The following is a 21,443-nucleotide window of genomic DNA, read 5'->3' on the forward strand; positions in this document are numbered from 1 at the left end:
ATTACGGATCATAAACAAAGTGATTTTGATACTCAATGATTTTGGATGTAGATATTTTACCCTTGCTCATTTTTTGAATGAGACACGTGCATCCATAACTATTTCATTTTAAGTATAATTTTTTTTTTTTTAACAATGATTTTTGAGAGGAAGAGAAGATGAACAGTGCGAGAAGATGAACAGTGCGAAATTTTCTGATTCCTCGGCAGTTAACTACCGAGGATTTCCTCGAAGCCGGTTTTGAATTCCTCGGCAGTGAGGCATTTAAGTATTTTACTCGTGTTTCTCAGCCAAAACACATGTGTCAAGAGCAAAACTCAATTTATTTGGCTTGATCGGTAAGTATTACATCGCTATATTTTCGGAGGTCTATCGTAGATGACCCTCAGCTGCTAACAAGGCAAAATAGTTTGATCTTTATCTTTTTTTTTTTTTTTGAAAGAATTTGATCTTTATCTAAATTGGCCTGCCGTAATTAAATAATTGATACCATGTGTCGACCTAAATAAGTAAATATAAAGGATACCTTGCGTTCATATATAAAAAATATAATAAAATAAAATTAAAAATAAAAGCAGGCAAAATTGATGCACAAGTAACACATTAATCAGTTGCAATATTTGACCTATTGCTTACTCCCCAAGAATCCTCCACACGCAATACAACACGAGTGAACAATTTTGTAATTAAACAAAGACGTGGTCCTGTTATTCAAATCAAATTCCGTCACCAGTTGCAACACCACACCGCCTCTCGTGTAAAGTCGCTTTTTCTTCTTTTCCTATGGCGGTTTCCGTTTCCCTTAAAACCAAAACACAACCTTCTCTCAACGTCTTTTATTTTCATCTTCTCTTTGTTTTGTATCTAGAAATTTCTAACTCTAGTGCTTCTTAGATTTTTTGGTTTTAACTCATACTTTTCTATTTTCTGTATAAACAAAACAAAACTTAAACAATGAACTCATACACTTTTTCTATTAATTAGGTTTTTCTTTTCTTCATTCATATTACCAAATTCTTTACAATTCTTCTATTATATAATCCTTTTTTCAATTTTAATCATGGAACAACCAATCTACAATTTACCGAAACATGATTCCGCCGGCGAAGATGAATCAGCGATTTCCGATTGCGAGAGTGTCGCATCCGGCGGCCACGATTCCCGAAGGATAGTTCGGAAGACGACGGAGGGTGCAGATATCAACCTAATCCGAAGCAGATTCGTTTGTGGTTTAAGTGCGCAAGGGTTGAAACCCTATGGAGTAGCGATTTTCAGGAATCCTTGTAAAACGGTAATGGCACAAGCGAGGATTCAATCGTTTGAGATCTTCGCACGTGCGGTGGCTAAAATGCGCGGTGGGAATGCTAATGTGAAACACGTGTGGTACGGTGCTTCGAGTAGAGAAGAGATTGTTGATATTATTCAACACGGTTTTGGTTATGTTCATAGCAATGGATTGCGTCTTTCTCCAAACGATTCTCCACTTGAAAGGCACGAGTTAATTTCATTATTATTTAATTGATTAGTTTAGTTAGTTTATTGAATTAACTTTACTTAATGGTTAGGGTTTAAAAATTAATTAATTTAATTGATGTAGATTTTGTGATTTTGATTTGTGATGTAATGCGTATTTTTTTTTTTTTAACTGTTTTTACAGTGTGAAAAGAACTGTTGTTGACGAACAAGGTTTTAGGCACTTGTTGCTTTGTCGTGTGATCATGGGAAAATTGGAGGCTGTGCCTGCAGGTTCTGATCAACGCAGACCGAGTTCAGAAGAATATGATTCTGGAGTGGATAGTTTTTCATCTCCCAAAGAGTTCATTGTTTGGAGTAACAAGATCAACACGCATGTCTTGCCTGAATATGTTATGAGTTTCAAACTTGCTTCCGACAAAGGTATTGTGTACTTGTGTGTTGTTGTGGTTATTTGTTGTGTTTTTGTTATTAGGGATGATGTTTCAGATTTATTTTTTGTTTGGTTTTGTAGGACATGAGAAGGTTGGAGTTGGAGGGCAACATGTGAGACCGTCTTCGCCTTTTATGCAATTCCCGACTCTGATTTCTGCGCTTTCGAAGATATTGCCTCCATCTGATATTGTTTCCATTGCCAAGTTTCACAAGGAGTATAGGGTAAGTGTTTCGGACTTGGTTTGACTTGGTTGTGGGGCTTGTGACAGTCACTGGTTTTTTCTTTTTGTTGAAATTGTGTTTGTGTTTCCGTTTGTTTTACAGGATAAGAAGATTTCGCGACATGAAATGATACAAAAAGTTAGAAAAGTTGCAGGTGACAAATTGTTGTTTTCTGTTATCAAATCTTTCAGAGCAAAGGTACTTCTATTCTCTCTTTGGTGATTCTGAATTTCGTTCTTTGTTAAGAATTTAGACATGCTGGTCTTTCACTTCACTTTGGTGCAACTTATAGATCAAAGTTTATAATGCTAAATAAAATTTTGGGAAAATTTATCCCCCTCCCCTAAATTCTATTGAAATGTAACTCACTTCCCATTTATTTTTTCAATGAGCACAAACCTCCTTCGGCTTTAGCTGCCTTTTGATTAAATAGGGGAAAAAAATCCTGAAGTTTGCTTTTGTTGGTGCTTACTTCTGTTGTTGTTTTCCCGTATTGTTTCCTTTTGAAAACTTGAAAGTCATACTCCTATTTTCCAGTTGAAGCATAGTAGAGCTTCTTGTTTTTTTTTTTTTTACAGAAGCATAGCAGACCTAGAGTCTAATTTTCTCAAATATTTAGGAGTTAAGACGCCCCGTTTGTTTTTTCATTTCAATTTTTCAATTAAATGGAAGTTAGCATTGTCAATCAAATAAAACATCTTCGTAGAACTCTATTCATGGTTTTGGATGATGAATGGATCAATTGTTAATTTACTGACACATAGAACTAGTCATGACGCATCAACTTAAGTTCGTGTTACAAGTTCGAAAAATTGATAGAAAAGTTGATAAAATTGAGGACAATTGTGTTTTTTTGGCCGATCGAAGAAGATGACTTGACTTCAATGTGGTTGGCTGGGTTTGCATGAGAGCTTTATTTGTTGAGAGACACGATACATTAGACGTGCTTAAACAAATCTGTCTCTTTCTTTATAAGCCGTGTTGGCAAAAGGGCTGGTTTATGCCACCTATTACACAAATAAGGGGTGTTTCTTATCGGTGCAAAAATAGAGGTGTTTTTGTGTCTGATAGAAGAAAATGACTTCTATGTGGCTGGCTGGGTTTGTATGAGAGCTTTATTTGTTGAGAGACACGATACATTAGACACGTGCTGAAACAAATCTGTCTCTTCCGTTATAAACGGTGTTAGCAAAAAGGCTGCTTTATGTCATCCTATTACATAAATAAAGGGTGTTTCTTATTAGTGCAAAAACAGAGGGGGTGCGAGTTACATTTCAAGAGACTTCAAGGGAGATGAATATAATATTCCCAGTAAAATTAAATTGAGGTGCTTTGTCCCTACTTTTTTCGATGACGACATGCATATTTTTTGCTTGTTTTGGCTGTACTGCATTATGATAAACTGCGACTGTGATAGCCTTTTCCTACTAGGTGTGCGATTTCACCCTCCATTGTTCTTGGAAAATTAGAAAATAGGAATCCATGATCATGGAAATATGAAATTTGACGCAGATTGTCTGATTGAAGCTGGAAGTTGCTCTCCATGTTCTTCCTACTTCTTGATTACTATGGAAACCCAGGATGTCTATTTAGCTTCCAATAGTTTGAATACGTTTTATCATTATAATGAACTGGGAATAAGAATAGGGTTTGAATTGCAAATTGCAGGATGTAGTTTGTGACAGTGCTAGTTGATTTTAATGTGGTGGAAATCACATGGCATTAGTACTGAACGAGTTTTGCTACTTAAATCCCCTTCTACAGAAAAGAAATATGAAGTTGATCCAAAATTTGAAACCATAGCACGTTTAGATTTCGTCCATTTGATTTGTCTTATAGTTAAGAGTGAGCCAACCCTGTGTCTTTGAACCATGGAGTTAGATGTTATCTACAACTTTCTGGTAGGAAACTGTGTATACCAAAAACAAAACGTTAGATTACCTCTTTGACAAAACCTCATGTGTTTCTTTTTCTTGTTCGATCACATTATCATGCTTTCTAATCTAATTAGGTAAATTTTTCTGTCTTCCAGAAAATGCATGCAAGCTTTAAGCAAGCCGGACCGCCAGCAACGTGGATGGAATGATTGTCCATACAATAAATACTAAAGAAAGTGATAGAAAACTGGAGTTGACACAAACACTCACTAACCAAACTTACATTGAGGTTGAAAACAAGCATGAGAAACAAGGCGACATTTATTTTTTGTTTTGTTGGGTGGTATATGCGTTTTGTTTTTATGTTAATTGTACTATAGTAGAAGGAATTGCGTTGTCTTTCTAGTTAGTTACAGCTACTGGTTGGAATAATGTAATAGCAGATAGGCTTTTACTATGGGAATATTTAGCAACTCCAAGTTGCATTCTTAAAAGAAATATTGTTTCATTTGCTTTCTTTTAGCTGCGTTCGTTGCAAATAAATTGGAAGACCCGGGGCAGCCACAGGGTCCAATTTATGAGTTCCATACTAACACTAACCTCTTCCTTCTTCTTGCGAAGAATTGGTTTCTGTTTTTATTCGTTTACAACAATGTGTTGGTAGACCAATAATAAAGGTTTACACTAGAAGGGTCAAACATTTCCCTACAGACAGGGAAATACTGGAGTTGTGATAGGCAACAACTCAACTCATGGTGACTTTATGTACAAGCTTTATGTTCAAAGTCTTACCAAAGGGATATATTTTCTCTATGAAGTTGAGCATTATTTTTCGTTATGTTCTAGTTTGGTTCTCTGTCAAACCAGTGTCTGGGATTTAAAGCTCACTCATCTAGGGGGGTCTTTTACGGTTGGGGCAAGGATGGAAGTGTGTATTGAAACTGTGTAGAGGGGTGGCAAGATTGGCGGCGTGAAGAGGAGGGAGTTGAGTAGCAAGAAAGTTGATGGAGCGTATTATAATGAGTCATCAAGAGTAAGACCCAAAAGGGCTATGGATTCCATGAGTCGAATGCAATGATTAGTTTGTCTTTTCGATGTAGGGGCGGATGCAGCCTTTTGAGGGAGTTATGGACATATATATCTATATATTTTGCATTTTGACCTCGCTAAATTTGTTATTTTGCAACACTAGCTAAGAGGTTTAAGAACTCAAAAGTCTGAACCCAGCCAGGGTTGGATCTGCCAACATTTCGTTGATTATTTGGTTGAATACAGAAAAATCATGAAAAAATAAAATTGAAGAAAGGCTGTCGCCGGAGTTTGCTACAAATCCAAACATATGCATAGTCAATTATTCCCAAATTCAAATGGATGGTAGTATATGTGCGACATGATTGTTATTATTTGTAGCATGCGACCATGTTTGTAGTATACTGGTTCTGTTTATGGGTTCTTTTCTATAATCATTTGCCTACATAACAAACACCATAGCTTTAATAGGCCCCTCTGTATCATTAATCAAGAATTTGAAATCCATCAATCATTTATCATTTGTTTGAGAAGTTGCCTTGTTCTTGAGGCATAAGGGTTATTGATTACAACTTGTTTCCTACTGCACTAGTTACTTTCTTGTTATATACTCTCTCCGTCTCACAATTATTGTCTCTTTAGCATTTTATTTTATTTTCAAAATAATTGTCATTTTACAATACTCTACTAACTGCAATTAATAAGAGTGTTTTAGCAAATGCTATTTATTTTCCCATTGGAATCAACACAATTAATCATTTCCTTAATAACCGCGCACAAACCTTAAACGACTAATATTGCGAGACGGAGGGAGTACTTGGATTTATATGGCAGTTACATTAATAACACACTAACTATAACTAGTAACCATGTTTATATATTTGTCGATTTCATACAAGGGATGTTTGTTTTAAGTTTCCTAGATATATTCATAGGAACAATTTTTCTGGGAGAATATCAGAATGCAAGTTTTATTCACATGCATTTTTTTAAAAAATGTTTGGTTAATATTATAATGTTTTCTGAAACCATTGTAATAGATAATAATACACATGAATTTATTCTCATCTTCATATTCTCATCATTTTTTAGGATTTTTTTTCTATTCCCAAGAATATTTTCTACCAGAAATAAAATTTAATAAATTTGTGACAAACACCGGAATCATATACCTTTATGATTTTATTTTCCAGAGTCTAAAAGATAACCTGAAACAAACACACCCTTAAAAAAAAAGTAGCTTCAATTCGTAGATGGGCACATTTTTGAATCACGATTTTAATGATTGTTCTCATTTGGATCCGACTAGTAGCAGGAGTCATACAGGTTCTAAAATATCGACCTTGACCTCCTTCAGACTATGAAGATGATTAATGTCTTCGCAGGAGTCAGAAGATAGAATTTGCTGGTTCTAGGTGGATTTCAACTGAGACTTGGGATTGATGTTATTAATTGTCAAATTAATATTATCAGCATTAGTTTAATGATGTCAAGGTGTCAACACCTTTTTTAACCCTTCTTCATTTTTTTTTTTTTTTTAACCGTCTATTCAGGAGAAAGGATCATCGTAATTGATAGTATGACCAATCTAAAGGGGGATAACAACATAAGTCGTATGAATACAAGTGTGCCACTAAGTTAAAAAGAAAATGGTTACGACTTGAAGTACAATAATCTGATTCACAAGTAGAAGCACAAGAGCATGATATGCAAGCTGAAGTACAAGAGGAAGAAACGTAAGTAGAAATCCCACTGTCACAATATATGGATTTGATGAGAAACCAATGTGATCCCAAAAACAAGGCGTCCAAGGTTTGCAATATGATTGTCCATGAGAGACATACAGCTACACAAAAAATACGATCAATTCTGTTAATTTAATTTGACTGATATGGATTGATAGGGATTGCAGGAACTAATTTTCTAACAAGGGACTAGTTTGCGCATATTAATTCTAAATTTGCAGGCTAATGCATATTATAGATTCAGAGGAATAGTTAAGTTATATGATTATACTCTAATATTTTGGCATAAGGTCATCGTCCATTAGAGGACTTACACTAGTTTGACCACTCGTGGAGGAACAACACCAACTCCACCACATATGAACGCTCCATCACCTATGAGAAAACCAACACTGTTTAGGAGGAAAAAAAAAGAGCAATTGAGGTGGGGGAAATCAAAGAGAAACTAGAAAAAAGGTGAACTGACTTGTATGTGATTTTGCCACACAAGCAAAAGTCATATGACACCACTAAATGCGTGTTTGGATCAGCTTTTGCACCGCAAATATCACGTCTCGAGCCAAGTTGGACATGGAAATCCTAAAGTTACAAAGCAAGTTTTTATGAAAACGTGAAAATTCACCTTAATTTGCGAGAAAAACCAAACGAATACTAACCTTTTAGTCAAAAGACTATATTGTCCGACATCATTCAGCCTCAATTTTTTTCCTTAATGGCAAGATACAAGAGATAAATGCCCGACTCAATAATTCTATAAGGACCAATTTGTAATTTACCCTTATTTGGAAGAAAATAACCAATAATTTAGAGACTAAATTATTGAGTGGAGGATGCCTATTCGGCTAATTAGCACACACTAAACTAAACTTTGGGACAACCATTACCACCACGCTGTCATTTGATCAGTTTGTAGTCATTCAATAAGCAGGCAAAGGGTAGATCATTAGTTGTAATCTTCCACATTCCACATACTCTTAATTACACCATAATTACTTCACATTGAAAAACAAAAAAATCTTACCAAACCACCACTTCCACTCCCTCCCTATAAATATCTTCCTACACCTCAATGATGTCACCATAAACTCTCTTTCACTTTCTTCTTCCGAAACGGAAACGAAAACGATGACGATTCAAACAGAGTCTTCTCTCCATCAACAATTTTCATCTCCAAGTTTCAGCAGTTACTCTTCCAACACTTTATCTCAAATAGCAGCTAGAGTCATCCACACCGATGAAGACACATTTCTCGAATCTTCACAACATAACGACAACACTTCTAAACAAAACGATGACTCTGAGTTCGAGTTCAATTTACTTTCCACAGATACCGTCTCCGCCGATGACATTTTCCACAACGGTCAGATCAAACCCACTTACCCACTCTTCGACCAATCTTTACTCAACGGCGTCGTTTCTGTTTCTCCCGTTCTCCCTGAAACGGTGCCTCGCCGTCGTCGTTTACCTCTGAAGAAGCTCATGGCAGTCGAAGGCGAAGAGTTTGACAATGTTGCCCCGGATACCTACTGTGTTTGGACTCCACCTTGCAAAAAAAGCAGCTCTACGGGGTCTACCGGGTCGGCGTCCAAACGGTGGAAGTTTCGAGATTTGCTACTTCGGAGCCATAGTGATGGGAAGAAGGATTCGCTTTTGTTTATGAGTCCCGGTGGTAAGGATAGCTCCGCCGTTAACGGCGGCGATGGTGAGGCCAAAGATGGGTATCGATCCAAGAGGAAATTAGGAATTAGTTGGGTTATTTAAGGGTTTTGTCTAATATCTAATCACTTTGAAGCCCAGATTATTACCATCTTCTCACAATTATTATCTTCAATTCAATTTCGATGGTTTTTTTTTGGTGTAATTAAAGTTGGCATTGCATGATAATTTTGTTTTTGTTTGACAAAATTTGCATGAGATTTAGTCCATGTTTGGATTTGTGATGAGTCGTTTGATATATTATGTGTTTATTTATGCGGTACAATTGCATCATACGCACGTCTAGGGAGAAGTGATTATTCTTAGCTTCGAATTTTCACGGTTGAGTGGCTTTGAAACACACAAAATATACTTTAGACGTCAAACTAAACAATGCAATAATATGGTTAACCACAATTCGACAAATCTACCATGATATCAATATGTGCATTTTGTGTAAATTTTTTCTTTAATTTGGTTATAGAGATAGAATTATAGAATTGTTGTATATGTTGTGGGGTTAGTTTAGATTTGGAATATCTTTTTTGGTTATAGCTAAAGTGTGGTTATATTAAACGGATGCCTTTTCTTTTATTTTGTGGCTATGTTTGTTGATAAAGTTAGAATTGAATTTGTAAGAACTTAATGAGAAGAGGATGACGTGGGTGTTGTTGCGCCTGCATGGTATCATGGAAAAGGTGACGCAGAATATAGGTTGGCAAGTATTGTTCCGTATTTTCGTGGAGAAAAAAGAAGGTGTGGGTCTCACACGGCATAGACTTAGTTGAGACGGTGATGTTTATGTCAACATGATCAAGTCTTCGTGGACTGGCGGAGTTGTTGGAGACTTGGAGCATATATTAGATTGAATTAAAGTTTGCTGTTTTTTGGCTTCTCTTGAACTTGAACAGAATAAGAGTGTATTTTGGTTTTGTTTTGTCTAAAAAGATAGTGGATTTTAGCTTTACTAATTATATTGGAGGGTCAAGGCCAAAATCAAGAAAAGAAGACAAATCATAATAATCAAAGAATGTATACTTAGGTAAAGTGGGCAAGGAGCATCAACTAAGAATTATTTATAAAAAAAAAAAAATCAACTACATGAATTATCAAAAGAACCTTGCCCGTTTTGGTAAACTCCAAAATGAAACCGATTTTATTGAGCTGATCTCGTAGTGAACTCGGGTTATTTTTGGAAAGTTTTTCTTTTCATCTTGTTTTTATATCCCATTTATTTTTGGTTATTCTAATAATGTCAGATATTTGTTTTATAATTGAGTTGGAATTTTAATTAATTTATACATTGTTCTCCTATGAATGTATTTATTATATATATTATATTATATAAGTATGTATATATATTTGCTACAAAAAAAAAGTATGTATATATATGTCACATATATTATTTTTATTAGGAAAATGCTAGATATCAAGAATGGATTTTCTTGATGAATTCAAGAATGACATGGCAGAATAATCACCTTTAGATTTTAATCTTATTTATTAAAGTTTCATAAAAAAAAATATATAACACCCACCACCCCATGATTTCCGGCCAGGCTGAGATTTTATTGGCTAACATTAATTTCAGGACAATTTATTGATAAAATCTTTCTTGATAAATAGCATTGCTCTTTTTATTAAGCGGTAAACTTGTATGAGTCAAATTCGCATCGACAATATGAGTTTTCTTCACTCTATACTTTGAAAACTTTTGACACATGCATGCCTTGACCAAAGTTACTTCCAATCTTAGCATTCGCCAAAATCTTGTTTCCGGTGAGGCTGTTGGATTAATCAAGGAGGCAATATATTTGCGAGTGAAATATTTATACCACACCCATTAATTTTGAATGGCAGACAGCATTGCTGGCCATGGCTCAATGGCATCGTGGATTTTCAGCTTTCCACATGTCTTCTTGATGGTGGCGGGAATAAAATAACTGTATCGCCCCTACTTAAGGGACTCATCAAAATTGTGCTTATAATTGATGTCAAATATGTCATTCTCTACCAAGTTTATCTTAATTTTTAACTATATCCTCAATTAAACAATGATTAAAAGCAACTTTATGATGCTATTATTTTTGTGACCTTAATCCTCGGGTTTTCATGGAAAGAGACTCTAGTAAATTGAAACTCGGATGGAACATTAGTAAAATCAAACAATAAGTTGTTTCAATTAGAGACGGATTTCGGATATTTCTGATTGATTTGACCTTAATTAAAGTTCATCATAATGTAAGAATTCAATTAAAAAACTTCTAGTGAAGATGAGAAAAAGGCAGACCAATTCCATTACCATAGGAACATCTGGAAAAATATAGAAGCAAGGCAGACAATAAAACGTGGTCTGTTTCCAAATTCAATAGTTAGAGATCACTAATGAGTAATGACGATGTGCCTGGAATTGAAATATCGACAGCAGCATATAGTTGGAAATGAAATTCAAGAAAATGTTGTATGAACTAGACACAAGGGTGCATGTACACTTACCTCTCTTGGAGCTATCAACCCCACTTTATTTCATAAACATGTATAATCTAATTAGTATAATATCAAACACAGCACTACGGTTTGTGACAAGTGAGGGATGCAAGAGGTGTACCTACATTCTTTGAGAGGCTGATGTTAAAACAGGTAAAGATGGGAAGTGAATCCTTACCATTTCTTCTTTCAATTATGAAAATTTTAGAGTAATTTGAAGTGTTCGGAGAATATTTAAACTCCATCTATTGTGACAGTATCATGTTTATATCATCAAAACTATAGTAATGTTTATATAAAAAAAAAAAAAAAAATCAAAGTAATGAAAGAAATTGAGATTGAAAAATAAATATGATCAATTCCCCAAATATGATATCAAGAGTAAGGCCTTGAGCATCAATGGCCAAAACTCCTATGCCTAGGCTCATATTGTCGGTTAAAAGACAGATGAATTATTATTCATTGAAATTATGACAAAACTATAAGATCAATGAAATTGTGGTGTAAGATAAATATTCCATTAATAAAACCCTTTTTATCTTTCAAAATCTGGGGAATACACCATGCTACATTGTATACAATTGTTCAATGAAAAATGCTAACACTAGCAGCTGGTAGGAATTGGGCCATGCCACAACCACACCGATTCTTCTTAAATCAGTGATCAGTCTCATGCTAGAACAGGAGTGAAGCTTGAAGAGCTTTGCAAACTAGCAGCATATTCTCGTGCCCACAAGTCATAGTGAATAATTTCCTCAAGGGAAGGTGAGGCCAACAATTCATCTTGATGCTTCTGACATGTTAGCTCCACAACCTTGAAGATATCCAAATAGCTAATCCTGGAAACAGCAAAATAACCAATTAAATGTGAATTTAATGATTTGAATCAACAAGAAGACACATATTGTAGCCTAAAACCTATGAAGTATGGAGCACTGTCAATTTCAAAAAAGGAGCCGAGCACACGGCACATGTATCAGACAACGTTAGAACATGACACAATTCCTAATGGTCATGTTTTGCGTGGAATCTTCTAAGATTGTAAAGAACTGAAAAGTGCTGGTAAAAATCAAAGTAATATGGCCACACAATCAAGGATTCAAGACCACAACAAATGCTAATAAATATCCACCCTGCTGAATACAGATGCAAGTTATATATATAGGAGGCAATCCAATAACCAATCCTTTTTATTATTCTAACTATCAGTATGAAGGAATTTTGATGCTTTGTGAAAGCAAGATTCGGGGAGAGTCAAATGGAATAACTTCTCACAAACCTGGAAATGAGCCGGTATTTTGGGTTTTAAAAACATTGTATTTGCATGGATAATTATCTTGAGGTTATGGTGGGATGGAAGTAAAACTTATATTTTGAAGGTTTCTTATAACTGCAGTATTTTTTAAATGCAATCAATATTCAGCACAATTCTTAGGGAACTCGTAAGTTGTAATGAGTAAAATAGCAAAAATATTACTTACTTTTCATCAATAAACATCTCTACAGCTTTCTCATTTGCTGCACTAAGAACACCTGTCATGGTTCCTCCAGCGCGGCCAGCAGCATAGGCAAGATTCATGGATGGATACTTAATGTTGTCAGGAGCTTTAAAAGTAAGTGAACCAAGCCTGCATATTCACATTTCAAACATGGCTCTGTCAAACAATAAATTTTCAAACTGCAAAAACTCTGTGCCTAGGTGGATCTGTCTATTTTCTTCAGTATGAACTATGGAAACGAAATTAGGGGGAAGATAACCGTACTTGCAAAGATCAAGACGAGGCCAAGTGACTTCAGAACAATAAACTCTGTCAGGCCATGATAATGTATAAAGGATTGGCAAACGCATATCAGGCCACCCCAATTGTGCAAGAACAGATGAATCCTAGAAAGGAAAAAATAATTAAGTATTAGATTAACATTTAACAACATTTAATGATTATCAAAAGACGGCAGCCAACACAACATAGTATAAGGTCTAAACCTGTGTTTCAATCATTGAATGTATGATTGATTGTGGATGAATGACAATGTCAATATCATCATAATCAGCTCCAAATAAGTAATGTGCTTCAATCACTTCTAGACCCTACAAAATAAGTAGAACAAATTTACTATATACTCGGGAAATTTAAATCACATAATCATACATATATCATAAGAAAGAAACCTTGTTAAAAAGTGTAGCAGAGTCCACAGTTATCTTTTTCCCCATACTCCAGTTGGGATGTTTTAATGCATCGGCAACTTTAACATCTTTCAGTTTCTCAACAGGCCAATCCCTATTAATCATGAAGCGAAACATACAGTCATGTAGATCATATAGGGTCTACAACAAAACTAAGAAAGGGAAATTCAAGGTTTTCCACGATCAATGGGTTTCCATCATGATATGAAAAATTGGCAGCAAGCAAAATTCAGACATACATAAGAAAGTTTAGTGTGCCATACATTCCCTTTTGGTTCCTTTTCATTTCAGAAAAGATAAATGTATCCAACATAAAAAGAAGCAACTGAACATGGGAAACAGGAAAAGTGCTGCCACTCAGGTTTATTTTACATACCTAAAAGCACCTCCGGATGCAGTTAGAATGACTCGCCTAAGTGCACCCTCTGTTAACCCCTGGATACACTGAAGCGAAAAATAGTTTTTCTATTAATAAATGAAGCAGGGGATGAAATAATTGCTTAAGTTTAATAAAAAAGATATTAGAGGCCAGAGTATAATATGTGAAATATATAAGCCAGAGTATCTATAGTTCACTACTCTTTGTTGCACACACAAATTTTGTAATGCAGTATGTGATTTTGTACCTGAAAAATAGCAGAATGTTCGGAATCAGCAGGAAGTATTTTTACGTTATGCTTTCGGGCAAGAGGAAGGACAAAAGGACCTCCGGCAATTAGTGTCTCTTTATTGGCCAAAGCTATGTCTTTTCCAGCTTCTATGGCCGCAACTGTTGGCTAATAAAAAAATGAGAGGAATTTCAGCAATCTAATATATATTGTGTGATAATAGTGATACAATCTTAGTTGTGTCTTTCCTCGCTGATTAATTTTTCTACGATTTTTGTCACTAATAAATAAATGAACTGTCAAACGAGTCCTTGAAAGATACCACATCAGTCATAATAGTACACGAATGGAAAGATGAAATCATGAAAATCACACACATGCATGATCCCCAAACATTCATTTAGCCGTCAAATTAGTCCTTCAATGTCTATTTTGCTGATTGAATTAGTCCCAAAGGTTTGTAATGTGTGAACTAACTTAACCGAAAAAGACACATTCAAGGTTTTAGTGCGTAATTTCCAACATTTAATGACCAAGTTCATGCAATATGGGCCATTATAAGCAATATATTAGTACTATATACACAATGAATTCTTTACTTCACAATTTGTGGATCACTTTCCTTTCAAACTATCAATGCCCTAATATAAAAATAAGACTGGTAAGAACACCTTGCAATTTTACATGTAATAAGATAAGACTTGGTTGTTATCATTGATGTTTCACTATCATTGTTGTTATTGTTGTTTTGTTTTTTATTTGACTCGGTTGTTATCATTGTTCAAATAAATAAATTTGACAAGCAAATAATAATAATAATAATAATGAATATTATAATATAATAGCAACAACAACATCAATTTCTTCAAAGTTAGTTTAAAATGCGTGTAGATGCATGCACATGGAAGATCTCTTTTGTAGCATAGCAAATAAAACAGTTACAGAAGAGAGTCGAAAAAAGGGAAAAGAGGTTACCTTTAGTCCTGCACAGCCTACTATTCCCGTGACAACAGTGACTGCATCCGGGTGACGTGCAACCTGAGAATACACAAACAATAGCTTATGAAAAACGATATTGGTATTCTAAACTAAATTGCAACATACAAGCAAACCAAATGTCCACCTCAATGACGCCTTGTTCTCCCGGGATGATCTCGGGTTTTTGTTCAACATCTTTCAAAGCTTCTTGAAGTTCAGCAAGTAGAGACTCGTTTCTAACAGCAACAAGTTGTGGCTTAAATCTTTTAACCTGTGTAACATAAATACCAAGAGATTAATCTTTTTTACCACAGTTGGTAGCATATTCAAAATTTGAGATACACTGACTGAACCTTAAACCATACAATTAATTAACTTCAAACTAAAACTTGTTTAGTCTTTTAAGATTTCTCTACAAGAAACTTCAAGGAAAAAAAATAACTAAACCCATCCTAAATGCTTTAGAATGAACCCGAGTTTTAAGAAAACAGAAACTGGAAGGTGATTTTCATTGCAGCTATTCAAACAAACCAATTCAAAATTTGATTACATGCTTGAAGTGAAGTATTTACCTGATCTACCAGAAGAGAAATGTTCGAACCAGCTGCAAGTGCGACAACTCTAAACTTATCTGGATTCTCCGCGACAATATCTAGTGTCTACAAAAGCATACATGGGAAAATGATACATCAAATAATAAGAGATAACAGAAAATCAAACATTCCAGGTTTAAACAATCAAACACCTTTCCTGTCATCTATTCAATTACCACAAAAAACAACACAAATCCATTTTAAAGAGAGGACTGCAGTTCTAAAAACACAAAATCAGACAGTAGTACCTGAGTTCCAATTGAACCAGTGCATCCAACAATGGAGATGGGTTTAGGGCCTTCCCAAGTCTTGTTACCTAATTCTGGGATTGCTCGTCCTGGCCATGCTGGTGGTGGTCCTGATGTTGACTGCACTGAACAGTAAATTCTTGTTCGAGATGCTGTTCCATTTTCTTTTCTTTTCAAAGCAACACCACCTAAAAATCAAATGATTATGAAATTAAAACAGAACATAATCATTAAAGAAGATAAATAAATTTTTTCACAAAAAAAAAAAAAAAAACATCATGGTACATAATGGACTGAAGAGAAGAAAGAACCTGGGAATTTAGGAGTGCAGCGGTTAGACTTGAGGGGGTCAGTGAAAAAACCGGACTTAAGTTCAGCTGGAGAAGACAAATTGAGAGCCATCACAAAGGCTGATGTTGTAGCTAACTTGAGTTTGAACAATAAAACCAAGAAAGTGCAGTGTTCTTATGTAACAAGATGTGGTGGTGACAGAAAATGGGTTAGCGTTTTTAATATTGTAGCCGAATCCACAATGGATGTGGTTTCGGACAGCATCAACAGGGTAATATTATTGTTAATTAATTAACTAATTATTTATTTTTGTATATTTGTGAAAGAGAGGTGAGGGAAATGGAAAGTGGGTAATATAGAAATAAATTAGAATGAGGACGAAATTGAGAGTATGGACGAGGGTCCAACCTGTGGAATCATCGTTGGCTCACTTACCATATATTCCCTTTTAGTTTTGAACTAGATACTTTAGTTTAGTTATTCACTTTGATGTCCTTCAAAAAAAAAAAAAAATCACTTTGATGTGATTTGGGAGCTAAATCCATTCAATTAAGTGTTGAAATTTAGAATTGCGAGTTCAATCCTGCGTCACAATTTAAGTTTTTTATCATCTGAATTATATCATTAGTAACATATTATTTGATAAAATAAAATCATTTTCTTTAATTCAAAACTCGTCTTTAAAAGTTTTGTTTGTATTTGTTTCTAGAGTCTTTTACTAGTTTTCTATTGAAATTGGATTCTCTTCTTCAAATACTTCTCTCCCACTATCTCATTCACTAAAATTTGCGGTAGATAATTATTGTTGTTCATAAGTTAACTTTCATGTTGAATTCTCTAAAATAAAAATAAATACAGTCATCACCTTGACAACATATTCATATATACACTTAATCATCGATAATACTATCATTATATTCCTATATTTATCGAATATTATGTTATCGATGAAATGAATTGTATTTTTTTAGTGTAAAAAATATTCCTATCTTGTTATTTTACCAAATGTGGTACATGAGAGAGAAGATTAAAACTGATTTTTTTTATTATAAATAATTATAAACTTTTTTAAAATAATCTTTTAATTATTTTATCTATAAAAAGAGTAATTCACTTTAAAATATAAAATTAGTATATTTTGGATAAGTATGAAATTTCAAATATTAGTTTTTTTTTTTGAGTAATTTCAAATATTAGTTATTAATGAAAAAATCAATAATTATATTATATGAAAATTCATAACAAATTGTACATTGATCAAAATACCACTCCTTGTTTTAATTATTTTTCATGTTAGTATCATTTCCTTTAAAAGAGTCAAATTCAAAGAATTAAGACAGGCGGCTAGTCCAAATTTATTTTTTTTCTGACAAATGCTAGTCCAACATATTAAATGGAGAATCTGTCATGTGACTGATATGAATTTATATAATATATACTACAGTAATAGTTGACATTTTTTTATTTCTGAATTAATATTCGTTTAACAATTGTTAGCAAATTTTCGTTTGGAACTTAAGATTGTCAAATTTTGAACATTTAAAAGCATATCTATTCTCTGTTAAATAATTTAAATATTAAATTATTTCTAAATTGTTTAATCGTTTAATGCTTGTATTTTGATTCTGTATTTTATTTTATCTTTAACAACTATCTTCATTTTCCCTTAAAAAAAAAATATCTTCATTTTCTCTCTCTCTTCTTTTTATCAACCAGAGATACTCTAACCTATCAAGTAAGAGATTATACAAATTTAGATGGATTGTAACTTGTAAGCAAGAAACGTGTATTTCCCACCTAAACGAAAATTAATTCAGAAGTTTGCATAATAATGTAGCACGCAATGTCTATAGTCTACCCGCTGTGTATGTGAATCATGCAAATAAAGAATTTTAATTTGGACACCTCTAGTATGCTATTTTTCTTTTGACGGCGTTTATTTATCGGGTGAAGATCCTCTTCATTTCCTAAATAAAATGGAAATGTCAATTACTATAATTTTGAAGTAAATATATGATATAAATGCACACATTTCAAGAATTGAAGACATTAATTGCACATTTATACACCAAAACTTTGGTAATGAAACAAATGGAGAGAACTTAAAATGGAGAGGATCTTCACCCTTATTTCTCACCTCCAAATGAGTCAAGATCTTCTCCATTTTGTATCCTCTCCATTTCTCCATTTGGAGAGATATAGACTCAAAAAAATTTGAAAAAAGTAAAAAACAATTAATGATGGTGGAATCCACTTAGTGGTAGTATCCACTATCTATTTTATTTTATGTATCTATCTCTCTCTAAATTGTGTACTTCCATTTATTTTATCAAATGGAGAGGATCCTAACCCCCTCCAAATAACTCCATACGACAGCAAGTCAAATAAAGAACACAACCTATGTTAAACTCAGCCTATGTTAGTACTTAGTATCTAATCTAAATATAAATGTACACCTATCTTAATTTAACGTATAAGTGGTTGATTTTACTTATACTATTGTGTTTTAGACAGGGCCGTTTCTGAGATTTTAGTGGCCTAAGGGTGAACCTACAATTTGGATACTAACTAATAAGTATATATAAACATCAAACTTGATACAAAAAACTAAGTAATTTTTTTTAGGCCTAATAGACCCCTAAAAAAAGAATTTGGGGTCCAAATTCCATACTTATTTTTTGGGGCATAGGGCGGTCGCCCTCTTCGCCCTGCCTCAGATACGGTCCTGGGTAGACGGAGTATCTAAATAAATAATATGTGCATTACACCTTTATTACGACAACAAACTTATGTTATATCATATTTCGGTTGATAGGAACACCATAAGTGTTGAAATTTAATTCTTAAATTTTTTATTTATTCACCTTAAATGATGAATTTCTATCTATTAAGCTATTTAAAAAAAAAATACAAAGTATCACCTCAAGAACCTAAGAAAAAGTTATACATGTGGCCACTCTAGTTAGTTTATGAACAACACACTTAGATTCTCTCATAGTAAACTCAAAATTTCAATGGTGAATGAAGATAATTTTGTAGTATTATTACACTCATTATATTATTTATTTATAATATTTTATATTGAATACATATTTATATCGACACAAAAAATTAAAAATATATATTTATTATACTCCCTCCGTCCCAAAATGTAAGGAAAAATGAGTCAACATAAGTTGATGTTTTTTTTGATACGGCAAATATTATTAGACAAAGCTAGCACAAGAAGCACTAAGCTCGCAAAGGAGGAAAAAGAGTACAACACGGCGACCTATAACAATGGCCCCTTTACAACAACTAACAAACACTCAATAAAAAACCCCCTTAAAAGTCCTTCCACACCAACAAAGAAGGACCCCAAGCCACAAAACCAACTGAAATACAAGCATTAAATCGGTACAGAGGCCTAAACTAAAACACCCAAAAACCAAAACAGCTCCACACCAACAAGAAAAACAGCTACTGTCATGACAGTAAACACAACAAATATGCCTAGCGACCAAAAGACAACCAGTAACAGAGGAAAACAGCCTCCTACAAAGCCAACAAAAACTTCAAGACGAGGCCCAAAAACCACATGCACCACACCCTTATCTCATAAGACACTCTCTTGGATTCCAACACCACTCGTAGTATAAACACGCCGGAATCTTTAAACGAGCAAGACTCCACCGCCACGACAACACCTTAATCTCATCCACGATATTCAACACCTCACAAACCTTATCATTAAAGATTTTATCATTTCTAGCTTTCCAAATCAACCAAATTGCGGCATGCCAAATTAATCTAAAGCCCCTCAAAATCTTCTTATTACTTGCTCCCGCATTCCAACAAAACCAATGGATAAACAAATTCGGGGGCATTATGAAGTAGGTATCAATCCAACCAAACAATTCTAACCACACTCCTCTCACCACCGGACAATGCAAAAAGAGACAATGCAAAAAGAGATGGTTTGAGGTTTCCATATCTCCATCACACAAGACACACCTCAACGACGCCTCTTGGGGGATAGCATGTCTTCTACTAAGATTAATCCTCGTTGGAATTCGATCTAACAATAACTTCCACGATAGTGCCACTAACTTAGAAGGTGCGACACTCTTCCAAACTTGCTTAAACCCCAACTTTTCTTCCGTACTCCACTTATTCTCCAAAAACAATAATTTTTGTTGACCAATTTTTGCTTACATTTTGAGAGAGATGAATATATTTATTTCTTGGTTATAGTAGAAAATATTTTATTTCTAAGTTCAAATAACAATTACATGAATATACACCAATAGCAAAACATAAAGATTCTTAATATTAATTTGTATGAATTTAATTTGTAGCATTATATATATATATATATATATATATATATATATATATATATATATATCCGTGCATGTGTTAAAATATAATTAAATGCACCTGTAAAAAAATACATCATCGTCGGGTATATAGAAAATTATCAATGTTTAAGATTAAGAGATAATAGTTATTATTGAATTTTTAAAATAGTCTTTTATTGCACATTATGTTAGTCAAAATAATATCTTGCGTTAAAATATTACGTTAATATTGTCATATAAATCTCTCAATATACTTATTTCTTATCATATAAGTCTTTATATGTTCTTATTTTTTAAACTCATTTTTATGGCAAAAGAAGGAGAAATAGATAATTAACATAAGACAATTTCTAGTTGCATCCAAAAAAAATTCTGGTTACACCTCTAAAATGACCAAAGTATTCCTAAAATGAAATTTATTTTCAATCATATCAAAAATCACGTTGCTCTCGCAAACTTAGTTTACTTAGTAGTTTTTTCAAAAAAAAAAAAAAAGTTCATTTAGTAGTTTACGTATTCTTCCCATGCAAACTTAACCTAAGTAGACTAACACAACATGAAACACAATGAGTTCACCTATTAAATTGCGGATAGTGTAAAATTTGAAAGGTACAAAAACCTGTAGTTAACTTGTTCTCAACTTTCTTTTCTCAAGCATGCTTCAAACTCAGACTTTGAATTTCCACTTCATGGATTTAATAAAATTCACAAAAAATAATCTAGAAATAATTCATTTTATAGTTCAAACCTTATTTATGAACAAAATTACACAATTTGTCCCTTAACTTAATTATTTATGAACAAAATTACACAATTTGTCCCTTAACTTAATTTTAGGTAACACTTTCATCCTTTATTTTTTTTTGTCCCGATTTAGTCCTTTATGTTATAAAATGTCAACATAGTTATCATTTTTTATGAAAAAAATAATCAAAAACTCCAAAAAATTCATCAAACTCAAACAAACCTAAATCTTCATCATACGAACCTAGAAAATCAGATTTCATTGAAAAAAAACTCATAAAAAATGATAAGATATTGTCATTTTATAACATACTTTAAATGACTAAATCAGGACAAAAAAAGATAAGACAGTGTTACCCAAAATTAAACTAAGGGACAAATTGTATAATTTTGCCCTTATCTATCTTAGTTACATTTAATACATTATCCTTGATGCCACATTAATTGCATACCTGGATTCTTAGTTGGCATTTCAGTCACCTAGTTGCTG

The 21,443-nt window shown here is 33.5% G+C and overlaps 4 protein-coding genes across 4 annotated transcripts; 2 read left to right on the forward strand and 2 right to left on the reverse strand.

Annotated features, from left to right (window-relative positions):
- The first annotated feature begins 725 nt into the window (after positions 1-725).
- On the forward strand, positions 726-4,515 carry LOC146901736 (putative inactive poly [ADP-ribose] polymerase SRO5). Its single transcript, XM_085732238.1, has 5 exons — positions 726-1,491; positions 1,658-1,896; positions 1,988-2,130; positions 2,233-2,328; positions 4,163-4,515. The coding sequence occupies exons 1-5, from the start codon at positions 1,061-1,063 to the stop codon at positions 4,214-4,216; spliced, it is 963 nt and encodes a 320-aa protein (XP_085588364.1). The 5' UTR covers positions 726-1,060; the 3' UTR covers positions 4,217-4,515.
- A 2,460-nt stretch (positions 4,516-6,975) lies between these two features.
- LOC146901737 (membrane-associated kinase regulator, putative (DUF1645)) lies at positions 6,976-8,722 on the forward strand. Its single transcript, XM_085732240.1, has one exon. The coding sequence runs from the start codon at positions 7,907-7,909 to the stop codon at positions 8,540-8,542; it is 636 nt and encodes a 211-aa protein (XP_085588366.1). The 5' UTR covers positions 6,976-7,906; the 3' UTR covers positions 8,543-8,722.
- Positions 8,723-11,459: 2,737 nt separating this feature from the next.
- On the reverse strand, positions 11,460-16,062 carry DXR (1-deoxy-D-xylulose 5-phosphate reductoisomerase). Its single transcript, XM_085738409.1, has 12 exons — positions 15,890-16,062; positions 15,579-15,766; positions 15,310-15,396; positions 14,883-15,008; positions 14,735-14,797; positions 13,778-13,927; positions 13,528-13,595; positions 13,134-13,245; positions 12,948-13,052; positions 12,727-12,848; positions 12,445-12,591; positions 11,460-11,802 (listed from the first exon to the last, which is right to left on the reverse strand). The coding sequence occupies exons 1-12, from the start codon at positions 15,978-15,980 to the stop codon at positions 11,634-11,636; spliced, it is 1,428 nt and encodes a 475-aa protein (XP_085594535.1). The 5' UTR covers positions 15,981-16,062; the 3' UTR covers positions 11,460-11,633.
- Positions 16,063-19,356: 3,294 nt separating this feature from the next.
- Positions 19,357-21,424, reverse strand: LOC146901739 (uncharacterized). Its single transcript, XM_085737080.1, has 2 exons — positions 21,406-21,424; positions 19,357-20,058 (listed from the first exon to the last, which is right to left on the reverse strand). The coding sequence occupies exons 1-2, from the start codon at positions 21,422-21,424 to the stop codon at positions 19,460-19,462; spliced, it is 618 nt and encodes a 205-aa protein (XP_085593206.1). The 3' UTR covers positions 19,357-19,459.
- Between the last annotated feature and the right edge of the window lie 19 nt (positions 21,425-21,443).

This window comes from Medicago sativa, chromosome 8, assembly GCF_051527215.1.
Source record: "Medicago sativa cultivar Bolivia chromosome 8, Bolivia_mono, whole genome shotgun sequence".
NCBI lineage: Eukaryota > Viridiplantae > Streptophyta > Magnoliopsida > Fabales > Fabaceae > Medicago > Medicago sativa.

Coding starts and splice junctions, on each gene's coding strand:
- LOC146901736 (XM_085732238.1), top strand. CDS start 1,061: ATGGAACAACCAATCTACAATTTACCGAAACATGATTCCGCCGGCGAA. Junction 1,492..1,657: donor AACGATTCTCCACTTGAAAG/GCACGAGTTAAT, acceptor CTGTTTTTACAG/TGTGAAAAGAACTGTTGTTG. Junction 1,897..1,987: donor CAAACTTGCTTCCGACAAAG/GTATTGTGTACT, acceptor TTGGTTTTGTAG/GACATGAGAAGGTTGGAGTT.
- LOC146901737 (XM_085732240.1), top strand. CDS start 7,907: ATGACGATTCAAACAGAGTCTTCTCTCCATCAACAATTTTCATCTCCA.
- DXR (XM_085738409.1), bottom strand. CDS start 15,980: ATGGCTCTCAATTTGTCTTCTCCAGCTGAACTTAAGTCCGGTTTTTTC. Junction 14,798..14,882: donor GAGAACAAGGCGTCATTGAG/GTGGACATTTGG, acceptor GTGTATTCTCAG/GTTGCACGTCACCCGGATGC. Junction 13,596..13,777: donor AACATTCTGCTATTTTTCAG/GTACAAAATCAC, acceptor TTTTCGCTTCAG/TGTATCCAGGGGTTAACAGA.